Raw genomic sequence first — 14875 nt, forward strand, 5'->3', positions numbered from 1 at the left:
TGCCCCTGGCATTTCTGACGGCTTTAACCGCTTCGTGCCATCATGTGAGCCTGTTGGTCGCTCTTCATTTTTGCAATTAAAATGCGGTTTAGCGGCCAGTGTTTCCAGATGACATCATACTCAACGCTGCCTTTTCCTGCTCCGAGGGCCTCCGGGGACGCAGAGCGAAGCTTCTTTTCCTCCGTTTGGGCCCCGACCGGGGATGGAAGGCAACGGCGGGGAACGAGGGGGTTCGAGGATGACGGCTGGGCTTTAAATAAGACTGACTCACACTGTCTTCCTGAGAGAACGAACTGAAATAGACCCCGTCTACTTTCCGTTTTTGCCGGTTTCCTTGATTCCACCCGGGTGAATCGGGTTGGTCTCCTACTATGTCAGATCTGAGCACGCGAGGCAGCTGTAGGTTCAGGATCCCTCCCGCCTTAGTCATGGTGCCTTCGCAAAGTGGAAACTGGCCGAGTAAACGCACTGTGAGGAATTAAACACTGGGCTACTAGGTCATGTGGAGATGACTGATAATGCACCGAGCGTTGCTTCTACGTGCCAGTCATCATTATTTTCTGCAAGCCTTAACACACAAACCCAGAGATTAATGCTGAGTGGTGTACGCCAGCATGCAGGTACCAAGGTGCCATCCCTCGGCACTGATTTCTTCAGCAGAGTAATGGAGATTCGGCACAAACAGCCTCCGTTATACCAGCAGACACGGGCTAACCTCCATTGCCAATCAGCGACTGAGTCATACAGCTGAACAGCGCAAAGTCAGTGCATAGCAACAGTGCATTTGTGTTTCTGTAGTGCGTGGGGCGGTTGCTTCCCTCGGATAATGTATGGTCAGATGAGATACTGCAGTCAACAAAAGCCATTAATAAGCAAATAATGGTGCTTTTTAGATATTAAGAAGTCATCTATTCCCCGGTCTCACATACAACAGAATTAAAATATGCTCCTGGCACATGGCACAAAGCTTTTCCCACACACTGGCATTTTTCAATACTGGGTCAGCAGCATAATTTCGGTTTGGGAGCTGTGAGTATTTTGGAGTTGATTTTGTGCCTGCCTTTTTAAGCAGGGAGTTCAATAGACACACGCTGCCTCCTCATTGCTATTTCTGCAAGTGTGCACCATGCCTCATCTTATCTGACATCTGGCAGGTATGTTGCTGCAGTATCCTGGACTGGCGGAACACAGTCGAACCATGGTACCCTGTGTCCTCAACCTCGGGCTAGGCTTTGGAAGCTGGAAGCAGGGTGAAGGTGATTACTCTAATGCTTCCTTTGTTTCTCTCCACCCAAATTAAATAGATCTTAAATGTAATTATTAACCATGATGGCAAAAAAAATGGCATGCCAAAGGAGTGACAGATCCACTAACACGCACACAATGGGGGCCATTAATCTACATGTGCACTGCCCACACAGAACGGAGGTCCCTCTTGACGTTCAGCTCTGGATGAGGCCCTTTCCCTTCATCCAATTTTGATCCAGGCCCTACAATCCAACTGGTATTAAATGCCCTGACATGGATGGAATCAGACAATGCAGCGTGGACCCAAGACCAATCAGAAAACGTGATGAACTAAGTAAGTCTACCCAGCCGTGACCAGGTGCTTTCACCTGTCTGTGCCTTCGCGGCGAGAACACTTGTTCGTTGCAACATGTTCCTTCAGTTGCCGTTCCACTGGTTCTGCATTCAAAGGGATGAATGGGTAAGTACAGTGGGGGACAGAGATAAGGTTACGCAAGGTTTTCCAGTAGGGAGTGGGCTTCCTTTGTTTACAGTTAAGTTCATGTAAAGCTGCTATTTCTCTTCATTTGTGTTCCATATGTGGAATGTCTCTTTATTACACTCAATGGAAAAAAATGGCTACACTGGAAAACTCAAGTCCTTCCAGTAAAGCTTGTCTGCATTTGAACTTATGTGCAGAAGTTTCCCCCAGCTCCAGTATAAATTATGTGAAAACAACACAGAGGTCCTGTGGAAAACTGCCAAAAAACATTCTGTTGACACAACCAATTATGTTATGACAACCAACAACATACCCCCCAGCTCTGAAACGTTGACTTTCTCCTTTCACCTACATAATTTGGCTTTCCCACCACACTTGAATATGTTTCTCTGCATAAAATTGTTGAAGTTAATGATACCAGAGGACTAAAAATGCGTAATATGACATACACAAGAACACAGGCTGCCACAATGCTATTGTGGGAGTTGTCTGTTTCGTTTAATTTTTTTTCTGTCTTTTATTTAGGACTGCTACACACTCCCGTAAATAAGGAGCAACACTTATGACTAAATGCATCTAAATTAACATGTAGGCTGTAGTACTCGAGCGGTCATTTGAAATACCAATACATAGCCACTGGATAATGCAAAAAAATTGGAATTATCAATGTAGTGGAGAACATACGTGTTTGCTTAATCTGAATACACTTAGTTAAAGATGAGATAATAGGGTATCATTGACATTATATGAACCTGATCCTCACTTATCCATTATTCAAAGGGCACTGGACTAGAAACCACGCTTCAGAAACTGATACGAGCCTCGTCCTTTCTAGATAGCTGAACCACTCCAGAGTGAAGTAGTCTGGCATTTTGCAATGGCACCGTACTACCTGTATCTGCTGTACTTTCATAGTGAAAACATTGTTTCTGTTAACGTTTATGCGTGACAAACATAATGTGCAACTAAATCAAAATTCACTGTTTGTAACACCATGGGACTTGAGTGTAAGACGGAAGTCGGGACTCATAACTCATGATGTAAACTTTTGTTGGCTGCATGCAATCGGATCAGCGGGTCTGTGCTTTCGACCCGTCTGTTTACGTGCATCGCTGCGTGTCACCACGTCTTACCTGCATTGTAGAAACGATCCAGCACGGCCGTTTCCCCAAAATCGAGCTTTCCGAAGTGCACGGTCTCCAGCTTACTTCCTACGGTGTCACACGCGTCTTTCAAACACTGCAAGGCCATGTTCTCGGCAGCGTGAGCCTGGTTAATTTCGTTGTTGATCACATATGCCACCGTGACGGGTCTGCTCTTGCATTTCCCCGTTGACAGCAAACCGCCGCCGCTCTCGGAGCAGTTTATGACACCGGGACTGATGCTCCCACTCACCACGGAGTCCTGCCAAAAAGTCCCGGCTGCGGGAATTACGGTGGCACTACTGGTGCCACCTTCCCGGGGGCAAGCGTGGATGTCACGATCGCCTTCAGCGTCTGAGGACGGAGCGAAAGAGGGAACCGAGACGGATATCTCTCCGGGGTCTTGATTCATTTTCGAATCGTTGAACATCTATCAATTTCGGCGTTGTTTCAGACAACAGCACACAGTTCCCTCAAGATAGTTAGCCAGCTAGCTGTCCCGTTTTCAAAGGTGTAATCCATGCAACGTTACGTATTTTTCCACAGCAACAGTGTGCACATCGCTGTTGCACAGTTTATCCATTATTCTTAATCTGATTTCACAAGGCGATCTGAATAACTGGGTTTATTAGATAACCACGCTTGAAACACAGTCAAAATAACTAGTCGGAAGTGCATGGTCTACTGGTATTTCGAGAACAGAATCCTCCCTATGGGTGGATGAAATTGTGCCAAGCGCATATTCATCCACACAGGTAGATAATCACAACTCTGTTGACAGGCGGCCATGCGCTTCAGCTACTACACCTTAATCTTCGAATGCACGACCAGCCATCTTCCTGGATTTGTCCACGCAAATAAGACAGTTACCGTCTAGTGTCAACATTCTTGCGGGTCTCCACGCCGCGTTCTTAGTTTCAAAAGTTGCCCAGGAACGCAGGTTTCAGCGTGTGCATAAACCCCCCGTCAAAACCGTACAGTGGTCTTCGGAACGGCCATCTTCCTAGAAAGCAAAAGGAGTTTTTTTCTTGAATCCTTTAGTCGGTGCTACAGTCAGCGCGCAACCACTCGCACAAGTTGGGAAATCGTTAGGACTACCGATCGCGTTCAGACACAGTCCTCCGACCCTGCCCTACTTTCGTTATCTTTGCTACTCAGACACACGCACACTCGGAGGGGGCTGAACCTTACTACAGAGGCGGTAACGTTACCAAATTTGGAGCGGATGAGTATCTACCCCTTTAAAGGAACAGTATGTTGGTGCACGTCCTCACCTACGCGCAGAGTTGGGTACACAACTCAATGGACGTGTATGTTATTGTTCATATTACATAGATCTACCCGTCCACTGAGTTCTGTGTCCAGCGACCATATGTATTCGGGATACTTATTTACTTCAGGTATTACTGCTGCCAGCAGTATACGCATATGCCATATGCAGGATTTTTATTTATTAAAATAAAAATAGAATAAAGCCAATATTTAAAATCTCAGGTGCAAAATTTAATACGAGTATTTTATTTGCTTAAAATACAATTTAAAATAGTATGTGTGGTCAAGATTGCAGATGTAAACATGAAAAACATGTACGCTGAATGTTACGGCAACAACACATACGCCTGTCCTGGTATTTGCTGACACCTAACGGCATAAAACCGCCACGCGTGTCTTTGTATGTCTTCATTCTGCAGACTGGAGTGTGTCTGATGAGACTCTCAGAAATGTTTATGGTGTTTTTTTTTTATCGCCGTCGATTGTCATGGCTTGCTTTTTTGTGTGTGGAGTGGTGTGACTAGGATAGACTTGTGTGTCCATGAGTTGTCTTTACTGTTTAACAAGGGAAAAACGTACTCATGACTGCGCAGCGGGACTGCGGTGAGTTCAGGCATCAAAGTACTCCCTGTACTTTTTGCTAGCTCCGGTCGATAAACAGACGGAGAGCAGGTAAGTTTATTTTAATGAGTAACCTTACACCGGATATACAACGCGTAGCGTATCTAACACAAACACAATGCCGGGGACAGTCCCCACTGTCGAAAAAAATATTTTATGCTGTAAAAATGGGAAAGCGTGGCATTACAAGTACACGTTACCAGATGACCCCGTGCATGTTTATTATCTACTGTTGAACACTGATCGAGAGAGATAACATCACTCTCAGAAATATGTTTTACATGGCACTTATCTCACATTCTACTTATCTCATATACACTTATCTCACACACACACACACACACACACACACACACACACACACACACACACACACACACACACACACACACACACACACACACACACACAAAACACGCTATTTACTACATTCATAAGGATTGAAATATATGGTGGCTTTTAAATATATTTGGTGATTTATCTAATATATAGTTTGAATTACAATATTAATAGTTTGAATTACAATATTAATAGTTATTTTATACCAGTCGTTTAACATTCCGTTTCAGTCTCTCATCTTCAAGATGTCCCGAGAAAGTCCTCTTTTAAACCGCCAACTTCTTAATTACCAATAATCACTCCATTGTCTAATATTTCTTAATCTCCATTACATTAATTATGGCTGTAATTGACTTGTATTAATGACAGTGTCATTAAAAACCACATGATTTGCCTAGAACACATATTTCAGTGGCAAAATGTCAAACTGTTTATAAATATGTATAGAACAGACCATCATCCACTTTTTAATGACAAGCTTGTCAATATCACAGCACAAAACACAGACACATGAAAGCTCTGTTAATAAGCAGATAAATAAATAGATAATGACCATGCAGGTCATTCAGTTACAGATTTGTGAAATGAAAGCTCTGGTAAAACTAAATTAAATGAAGTCATTAAAACATAAGTATTGTCAGCTGATTAACATGCTCTTTCATTGTTCAGCGGTGCACTACACTGTACTCACTAAAAGGACGGCACACAGGCCATTCAGCACCTACTCATGACTGACAATAGTCACTGCTGCTTTTTGTGTTTATTGCTTCTATAAGAAACTAGGAGGCAACTTTACAGTGTCATTACAGCACTCTGTTTACGAATTACCATGGAATGCACTTGTTCAGAACTGACTTCCAAAGTCACCGAAACAACCTTCAGGAGAGCCTCTGAATCCACAGATGTAACCGTATATTGCATGTGCATAACAGGCATTCTTATCCACAGCAATACACACAGCGTGTAGTTTTTATATGTTATCCATTTATACAGCTGGATATTTACTGAGGCAATTGTGGGTTAAGGACCTTGCCCAAGGGTACAGCAGCAGTGCCCCAGCGGGGAATCGAACCGGCAACCGTTCCTTGCCAGAGGAACTGTTCCTTGCATGCAGTGAACCCCTCTCTCACTGATAATGAAACCAGCAATTTTTGAGTTATGAGCCTAGCTCCTCACCGCTATCCTACACCAGTGTTTCCCCACAACCACTGCCTGGAGGTGGTGTAGGTGATGTAATGCAGTGCATTAATGTGTCTACCTGGAGAATTGCAATCGGCAACAGCATGTATCTATGTGTAATGTAATTGTTTTTTATTGCATTAATTCCATATGAAAGGGTAATTCCCAAGTGGTAGACATAATGACTGTGCCAGAATAACAGACAGGTTACTACTGTAGCTTAGACAAACAGTGCATCCAGAGGCAGCACTTTTAAGGTAGGCCTATATGCAGACTTGTTCATGCACACGGGTTGCACATTGCATTAAGCGCTTAAGATGGCACACACTGGTATGTATTGTCAATTCATGACCATTGTCACACCGGCTCCCAGTCAGCCAGCTCAGCCATGCCCAGTTCTGTTGCCTCATTGTGAGGTATTGTTTGTTGAAACTCTGCCAAGCCTGCACTCTGCCATTCTGTGTTTGGACCACTGTTTTTGACCCTCGCCTGTTCTTTAGACCTTGCTCGTGCTTGGATCTGTTTTTGTACTGCTGCTTTTCATTGCTGACCAAGTTTTCATCCCTGACTACGCTTTGCCTTCCGTCATTAAACATCGTTGACCGCTCTTGGATCCCAGTCTGTTTTCATTACAACCACGTCTCTCACAGCACGCAGAAAAAAAGAGCTCAATTCCATGTGATGAATGAGGCAGTACTTTATGTTCAGCAGGTTTCCTCTCAATTCCTAAGGAAAAAAAGGCAGACAATATGGATGCTGACAAATTTTAGCGCCCTACATTTCTCTGAATGACATAATATTTATTTAATTCACCTCCAAGGCATATGCCTTAAAATGTTTAAGTAGAATGCCAGGATGGTTTATCGATGAACCATTTACTGCAATTAATCTAACACTGTTACATATAGCTAGCAGCCATAGATAGTGCCTAAACCGGCTAATTTAATTATGCTGATTATCTAGCTAAATTCACACGACCAGCTAACTCTGTTTATGCCGGCGGCCAGCTCCAATATTGCTCCATATTGCTCCCAGAAACTGTCTTTCATAAGTACTTGTGGGGACATCATTCATTTAGCCTGAAGTGAAGATTATATATATTGATTGCACAGTAAATGTTTTTGAACTCTTTTCTCTGTTCTGTGAGCCAAGGGCTTTTCTGTTTGTCTGAGCAGCATCCGGCTGGCACCTCCCCATAGACAGATATGTTCATCGTAATGCTGCCAATGTTGTCAGCAGTAAGGACGATATAAGTGTACTTTCTGAGAGTAGTGTTAGAGTCTGCATTTTGTTATTATGTAAACTGGCAACTGCTGGTTTGTATTTCCTCCTCAGTTGTAGGAATTGGTTGACTTCTGGACATTGAGTTTTGTATTTGTATTCATGTAATTTCAGGCGTAATTACAATCTGTGGGGTACAGTGATGGTGGCCCCTGGCAGTCACTTTGGTTCTCTAGGCCAGCGTTTCTCAAACCTCTCCTGGAGTACCCCCTGCCCTGCATGTTTTAGATCTCTCCCTGCTCCAACACAGCTGATTCAAATGATCCACTCGTTATGAACTCCTGAAGCTGCTTAATAACAAACTGATCATTTGAATCAGCTGTGTTGGAGCAGGGAGAGATCTAAAACATGCAGGGCAGGGGGTACTCCAGGAGAGGTTTGAGAAACGCTGCTCTAGGCAGTGTTCAATCAAACCATCCTCCAACCACTTTATTCTGAACTAACGTGTATTGTTTTCATTGTCACACAATCATTTTGTCAATTACAGTGACCGCTGAGCTTGTGGTGATATAATAGAGTGGAAACAATACAGAATGTGTTTGAATGCGGTACTCAAAGTTATGGACATGGCATCAGAGCTTGGTTTAGTGCCGGACTACTACACTGGAATCCAGAAATGAGATGGAGCCAATGTTTGCAGTGATGAAACATCTGAGATTTGGTGCTGTATAAATAAGGGCTATCTCCAACACAAGGCAGGACAAAAGGAGGAAAGTGAAGCAATCAAGCGCATAAGGATGTGTGATCCTAGTGACTTATTCAGCAGCCAGTTAAAAGCTCAGCAAAATGTCTGGTTCTCCCAGAGTTCTCCAATGATCAAGATGAGCTTGCTGGCTCATTTTCAGAGCACGTGTCCTCCAAAAGATGGTTGCAAAGCCCTTCATTAAGTTTCACCCACAGGTCCCACATACCCTTGCTTTTTACTTCAATGTATGTGGTAAAGGTGTATGTGTACAGCAGTGGGTTCCACTGAGGGGTATAGGTTACTGATTTTAATTCTGCCTCAGGTCTTATTTACCTCATATCAACAGCACAATGGCAACAGATCTGGAGAGCGTCACAATATACTTCTTAAGGAAGCTGTCCAGAAAAAAAAAAAATGAAGAGTGTACAGTTTTAGGGATTCATTTTGGTCATCAGCGTGTAGTGTTGGTTGATTTAACGTGATGATTGTAAAGTAAAACATCTGTGGCTATAGGTGTACACTAGTGAAAAACAGTGAGCTGCTATAAAACAGTGAGAACAGCAAGCGGCTGTTTTATAAGAATGTCAACCTGTGTAATGACTTTTCAGCAGTGGATTTTATTTTTATTTTTACTCTTGCCTGTCAGAGGAAATAGTGGACAAAGTGAGAAAAGTGAGAAAAGAAAGGGTAAGGTGTGTGTTCTCAGGGCCTTTGAAAACCTCACTGGCTGCAGGTGGAGGTGAGTCCTGTGCTACTTCCATGCTGGCACTAGGGGGCGATGCTTGATCAGTTTCAGATCACTGTGCAGTGCTTGTAAGACTTAATTTTTCCGCTTTTTACATATGATCGGTAACAATTGAGCACTTATGTACTATACCATCCATAACTGAAGCAATGAGCTTTGACTGCCACTAAGTTGTCCCTTATACATGAGAAATGTCTGTTGTTGCCGCTTGAGAAGTTGACTTGCCCACTGATTTTGATTGTTCAGTATGCATACATTATTCTAGTATGAAAAAGCAGGGTATGCAGCTAGTAATAAACAGAACCTCTTCATGATTTAGAAAGAGAAATTAAAAAGTTGTTGCCTGTAGTTCTTTGTCTCTTTCGTGGGGCCAAAATACTCTGTAGTAAAATGTGTAATACTATAATGTAATATTGTCTGAAATGTTTTTTTTTTCTCCTAAAGAAAAGAGTTTTATAAGCACCAGTGCATATACTGTTGGATTCTGTTGTCAGGAAAATTTCAGCGTTTCAGAGTTCAGTGACCTCTTCAGTGAGCCTAAGAATATATACTAACAGCAGTGACAAATAATGACATCACTGCTGATGGCTAATGAATCTGTTATTATTAGCAGTAAATGCCATGTATTTGTTTTCAGGTTAACATATTTTGTCTAGACAGTCTCCTTGATTTTCTCCTTATGAGGGAAACTCCCAGTAGTTCCCAAACTGTTGATCTGTGGTTCGCAAGAACTAGCAAAGTGGAAAAAAAATCATCTTTAAAACTAACTGTTTAGCTTCAGAAAAACAGATCAGAGTTTCTGTAAATATGTACAAAAGGGATATCCCTCTGGATGTGAGACAGTCTGAAACTCTCAGATTAGTTTGTCTGATTAGGTCATGCTACAAGATGGCCTTTCAAGGTCTCCCATTATTCTAAAGTGTCCCAACAGTAAACATTTAAGCAGCACAGCTCTGTTCATTTTAAAATGAGTATAGTTGTATATCTTTTTTTGCCTCAGTGCATGGGGTCAGTGGTGAGTGTTCCAAGGCTACCAGAGAAACATCCTTGCTGTCCTTACCCAGAGAAGTCGGCCGTTTCCACAGACTGCAGTCCGAGTGATGTGTAAACATGACATTGGACGGTTAATTAAACACTGAGGTCCCCTGCATGTTACAGGGTGGGAACGTGTTGCGAAGGGGCACCAAATCTGCCAGTGGTGGGGCGCGCGGGCCAGAGGTGCACCTGTCTGGTGCCTGGGTGGTCTATCCCAGGAGGGGAATATGCTGAGGTAGCTTGGACCGCAAACAGTCCCATGTGCAGGAAGTACAGTCGACGAACTGTAAGTGTGAACACAGAACCGCTGTGAAAACATTCGTACATATGGATGAAATCATATGGGTTTGGAGGACATTTTTTTTAAGGGTATTGTGTTCACACTTGCTGAGGACAAATTTGACAGTCAGCTCCCAGATGGGATAATAAATGTCTCTAGAACACCAGGGGAAAAAAGGAAGAGAGGGGGAGACCATGTTTATATAAAAAATATAATAATTTTATTCCAAACTACAAAAGTGAAAACATGTAACTTTTTGGTCACACTTCTCAATAAAATAGTACACAAACTGTCACAGGAACAGTAACTTCAGCAAAATAAGCTATCAATAATCATGTCAAAGCAAGAAAACAGAGACAAATGCCTTTAACTTTAAATTAACTTAGAGAACTGTACAAAATTATGTACAATATTTACAGCATTCAGGATATAAAAAGGAATGAACCTAAAAATCATCCAGTTTTTTTTTTTTTTTTGACAAAATACTGATTCCCTTCTAGTGACCTAAATCAGTCAGTCAAAGTCAAACACTTCTTTTTTTTTCAGTGCTGTAGCAAACTCTCGAAGCTTGTTCGCCAGGCGCCTTGTCTTGGAGGACGGCTGTTTTTTTTTTCAGCAAACGAAGCTGAAACTAGGACCTGTCATTGACACTGTAACAGTTAAGCTTTAAAATAGTGCCGTATATGTATCACAAGAGCACATTCATCTACCATGCTGGTGGGTAAAGTATTTAAGATTCCCTTTGGGGGGTCAAAGTCTTCACCGTCCCTACCGCAAGTGCTCTGAGTCTCAAAAAAAAAAAACAAAAACTGCCAAGTCAGTTGGACGCCCACCACAGTTTAGGGGGTAGAGAGCTGGCAGGAGAAGAATCTGCCAGTCAGTGACATCACGGGAGTTGTCACAGAGTAGAACTATAGTGCAGTATTCTTATCAGGGCTGGTGGACAGCCTCCCTGTCTTACAAATCCTCACTAGGGCAACTATCTGCAAGTCCCTAGGCACCGTAAAGATATTCATACGTATACATTTAACATAATCATATAGCTATGTGTCTTTGTGTAAAAAAACACACACAATGCAAATGAAAAATGAACAAACCAAAAGACGAACAAAAAAAATATTGTGCTGCAACTGAGATGGATATTCTGTTGGGATTCAAGTGTCTCTGATTGGTTGTTTAGACGGCAGGTGTTTTTTTGTTTTGTTTTGTTTCGTTTTTGCTGTTCATTTATGCCATGTCGCCCAGCATCTTCTTGTAGTACATGGACTCGAAGATGTCGTTCTCGCTGGGGCAGTTGTAGTGGCAGGCGCAGGTCTTGATGAACATCATCTGCTTCTTCATGACCTGGCCGTCGGGGCACTTGAACTCCATGGGCAGGGTGGTGGTTCTGTGGGGGGTGCAGCAGCGGCCGTCGGTGCACACGCCGCAGAACTTGGGCCTGTAGGACTTGGTGGTCGTGCAGCCGGAGATCTCGAACTTCATGGGCTTCGAAACCCGGGGGGTACGGATGCACTTCTTCCCTTTCTGTGAACGGCAACGAAAGAGGAAACCGCACAACATGTTTAGATGCTTTCCTTCACTCAGCACATAAATTATTTAATTCATGAGTAAGTTAATGATATGTGTCTAACAATGAAATATCCAACAATGGAAGTGTATGAAATCCATATCAACTCTGAATTAGAATATACTATAAAGGTATACTCTATACTATAACATAATGTAGTATACTCTCATAGGATTACAGTGTAATAGCCTATGTTGATGATAGTATAACAGTATACTCTATGCTGTACTATGATGTAGTATAGAAAATCTATACTTTCATGTAGTATACTCTAATAGGGTAATAATATAGTCTCTTGGTCTGTAGTATAGTACAGCAGGATAATAATTAATGTTAATTATGCATTATGGCAGACACATTGTGGTGTGTCATGGCTTTAGTGGGTGTATAGCATAGGAGGGGGATGGTGTCCTTACCCTGATGCTCTGCTCCATGTGGGACTCGCAAGGCCTGACCATACAGAGACGGGACTGCTTCTCCAGGCGGCATTCGCGGTTGTCGTTGGTGACGCGGGTGGAGATGCCCAGGCCGCAGGACTTGGAGCAGGCGCTCCACTCGGTGGTCTGGACCAGGCAGTTCTCCCGCATCATGGACGGGTCGGGCCCGTAGGTCTCCTCCTCTCTGTACGCTGTGAGGAAAAGGGGCGGGGGGGGGTGTTAATTGTCATCCTCTCCTGTCAATGCTGCTGAAGCCTCTGCATTGAGGGTGTGCAAACATGCGTAAAGGGGGGAGGGGCCAGGGCTTACCGGCGAGGGCGGAGCCTACGAAGGTCTGGTGGTGGGGGGAGTCGCACACCCACTCCTCGCAGCACTTCCCGGGCACCTTGACGCGGCGCGGCATGGGGCAGTCAGGGCTGGGCAGGCGGATGTCCACACTGCAGAGGGGCACGCAGCCCACCGCCCCGTCCAGGCAGGTGCACTGGTATTTGCAGCTGCTCTGGAAGGACTCCCCGCTCCTGTACACCATCCCGCCGAACACGCAGGTGGCGCCCTCTTTTGCTGTGGAGGCGTAACAACAACAACCGAAGGTCACATCTCTGCTTGCCTGACAGAAGGCCACCGAGGAGCAAAATAACTGTACAAGTCACGGTAACAAAAAAAAGAAAAAAACGGACTGTGGCTTATTACCTGTGCACACCCCGATCCGGCGGTTGGTGGGGGAGCCGAAGTCACAGAAGAGGCCCTTGTGGGGGTCGCAGACGTCCCTCTCAGTGCAGAGCTCTCCCAGCTGCTTGGCGCACACCCGGCAGCAGCCGCAGGGGTCCAGCACCAAGCTGACTCCCGGGGCGCACTGAGGGGGCACGTCGGGGCAGCTGCACTGCCCGCTGCACTCCTGAGCCGAAGCCTACGGAGCAGGGAGAGAAACCCTCAGCAAAACCGGCCCCCGGGGACACCGCTCCAGCAGCCAACAACAGCACAGCGCGGTGCAGGTTTGCGTTACAGCTTACAGTACCTGCACCTGACTTTAGTACAGAGAGCACTAAAAACACGTTGTAACTATTGGTGGATGCCTGCGTACCCATGCCTAACAGGTGTCTGCCAGCCATTGAGTGAGAAGTATGGCAAACCAGCAACAAACTCTGACAATGTTCTGCTTTAGCTGTACAGTAACATCCACAGTCCCCAACTTACCCAGTAGAAGAGTGTGAAGCACACAAGAGCAGTCAGTTTCATGTTGTTCAGTCCAGCAGACATTTTCACAAAAAATTTTTTTTTTTCCTTCGGTTCTTCAGTAAAAGAAAATCTATCTTCAAGCAAGTTTTCCTTAATCTCTTCAAAGATGGGTCTTGGAGCGTGGTCTGATCAAGCCGATCTCGTTGTAAGTTTCTCTCTGGGTTCTGTTTCCCTCTCTCTCTCTCTCGCGCTCTCTCTCTTTCTTGTCAAAGCTAGAGTTTAGCTTCGGTAGTTGAGTTCTGCTCTCTCAGGAGGAGTTGAAGTGTTCTGTGTCTGAGGCTGGAAGCCCTCCCTGTATTTATACAGGCAGAGGCTGTGGTGACGTGCCAGCGGCTGAATGGAGTCCTGGACAAACATGGACATTCTTGGCATTCTTTCCTTGTTTCCTGCCCCCTCCCCACCCCCCCTTCTAGACTCGCACCCCTGACATCCCACATTCCTGCTGTCTGAAACCGAGCGCTGGCACGTATCAAAATAAAAGTGCAGTCTTAACACAATCGCTCAACTTTTTTTTTTTTTCCATTTTAACGTGTTTACCAGTGGCTGTACGGAATGTTACTGTACTAACAGTTACTAACCTACTGGCTGTTGAGTCAGTGTTTTCTGTTCATGAAGAATCACAGATTGTGAATGAATTCACAGTGGTGACCACATTATGTACTTTTTTTTTTGCATTTCTGTGACGCTAGTGATCTCCATATTCCATATACCAGTTGCAATGAACATTGCTGTATTTTCCTGCGATGTGGTGCTACGGACATGATGTGCAAGACTGGGTTGTGGAATGCCGTATCAAGTGAATTAAAATCAAATCAAATCAAATGAGATTACACCGAATTTTGAGCTCGTAATTAAAAATGGGTAGATTACACAAGCAATTAACTTCTGTGGTGTTTGCTGCGAGTTACATAAGAGGTGGTCAGGTACTGAAATATTATCCCCACTGATGTATGGATCTTTAGTCATGCTCCTATTGGGTTACTGGTGGACACAATAGACTTTCAGTTCGCCGGACCCTGCCTATAATTTTAATCACATTCTTTTTCGAGCCGTGTGCTTTCACCTTGCTAATAAGGTTTAGTCTATGTGCTTTAAAGTACAGGTGTGTCACATTCCTGAGGTGGTATCCTATTTTGCTCCATCAGGTCCTAGACACAGAGCAGACTTGAGGATTGCAGGAAAGCGGCTAGACTCTCGGTTTGTATATTTTTTAAAAAAAAGGATCACTCAAGCCCTAGACTCTCCACCTCACTCTTATGAAAGGCAGGGCTGCTTCTTGCCAGCCACCAAATCGGAAATGAAAAACTCCCAGAGAAAACTTGGAGCT

The 14875-nt window shown here is 44.1% G+C and overlaps 2 protein-coding genes across 3 annotated transcripts in view; both read right to left on the reverse strand.

The window, feature by feature from the left end:
• The window catches only part of map3k5 (mitogen-activated protein kinase kinase kinase 5), a 48670-nt gene extending 44609 nt beyond the window's left edge, over window positions 1-4061 (reverse strand). For both annotated transcript variants that reach the window (XM_036549464.1, XM_036549463.1), the window contains exon 1: window positions 2863-4061. In XM_036549464.1, coding sequence (XP_036405357.1) covers window positions 2863-3301 — 439 coding nt within the window. In that variant the 5' untranslated portion in view covers window positions 3302-4061. The remainder of the gene's footprint in view (window positions 1-2862) is intronic.
• Window positions 4062-10911: 6850 nt separating this feature from the next.
• Window positions 10912-13835, reverse strand: ccn2a (cellular communication network factor 2a). Its single transcript, XM_036550435.1, has 5 exons — window positions 13507-13835; window positions 13003-13219; window positions 12622-12873; window positions 12292-12503; window positions 10912-11832 (listed from the first exon to the last, which is right to left on the reverse strand). The coding sequence occupies exons 1-5, from the start codon at window positions 13567-13569 to the stop codon at window positions 11536-11538; spliced, it is 1041 nt and encodes a 346-aa protein (XP_036406328.1). The 5' UTR covers window positions 13570-13835; the 3' UTR covers window positions 10912-11535.
• Window positions 13836-14875: the final 1040 nt, after the last annotated feature.

Source organism: Megalops cyprinoides, chromosome 17 (assembly GCF_013368585.1).
Source record: "Megalops cyprinoides isolate fMegCyp1 chromosome 17, fMegCyp1.pri, whole genome shotgun sequence".
Taxonomy (NCBI): Eukaryota; Metazoa; Chordata; class Actinopteri; order Elopiformes; family Megalopidae; genus Megalops; species Megalops cyprinoides.

What these genes read in the sequence shown, in the direction of transcription:
- ccn2a (XM_036550435.1), bottom strand. Translation starts at nt 13,569, where the DNA reads ATGTCTGCTGGACTGAACAACATGAAACTGACTGCTCTTGTGTGCTTC. An exon ending in GCTTCACACTCTTCTACTGG is followed by an intron (nt 13,220 to 13,506) that starts GTAAGTTGGGGA and finishes CCTGCTCCGTAG; the next exon opens with GCTTCGGCTCAGGAGTGCAG. An exon ending in CGTAGGCTCCGCCCTCGCCG is followed by an intron (nt 12,504 to 12,621) that starts GTAAGCCCTGGC and finishes TTTTCCTCACAG; the next exon opens with CGTACAGAGAGGAGGAGACC.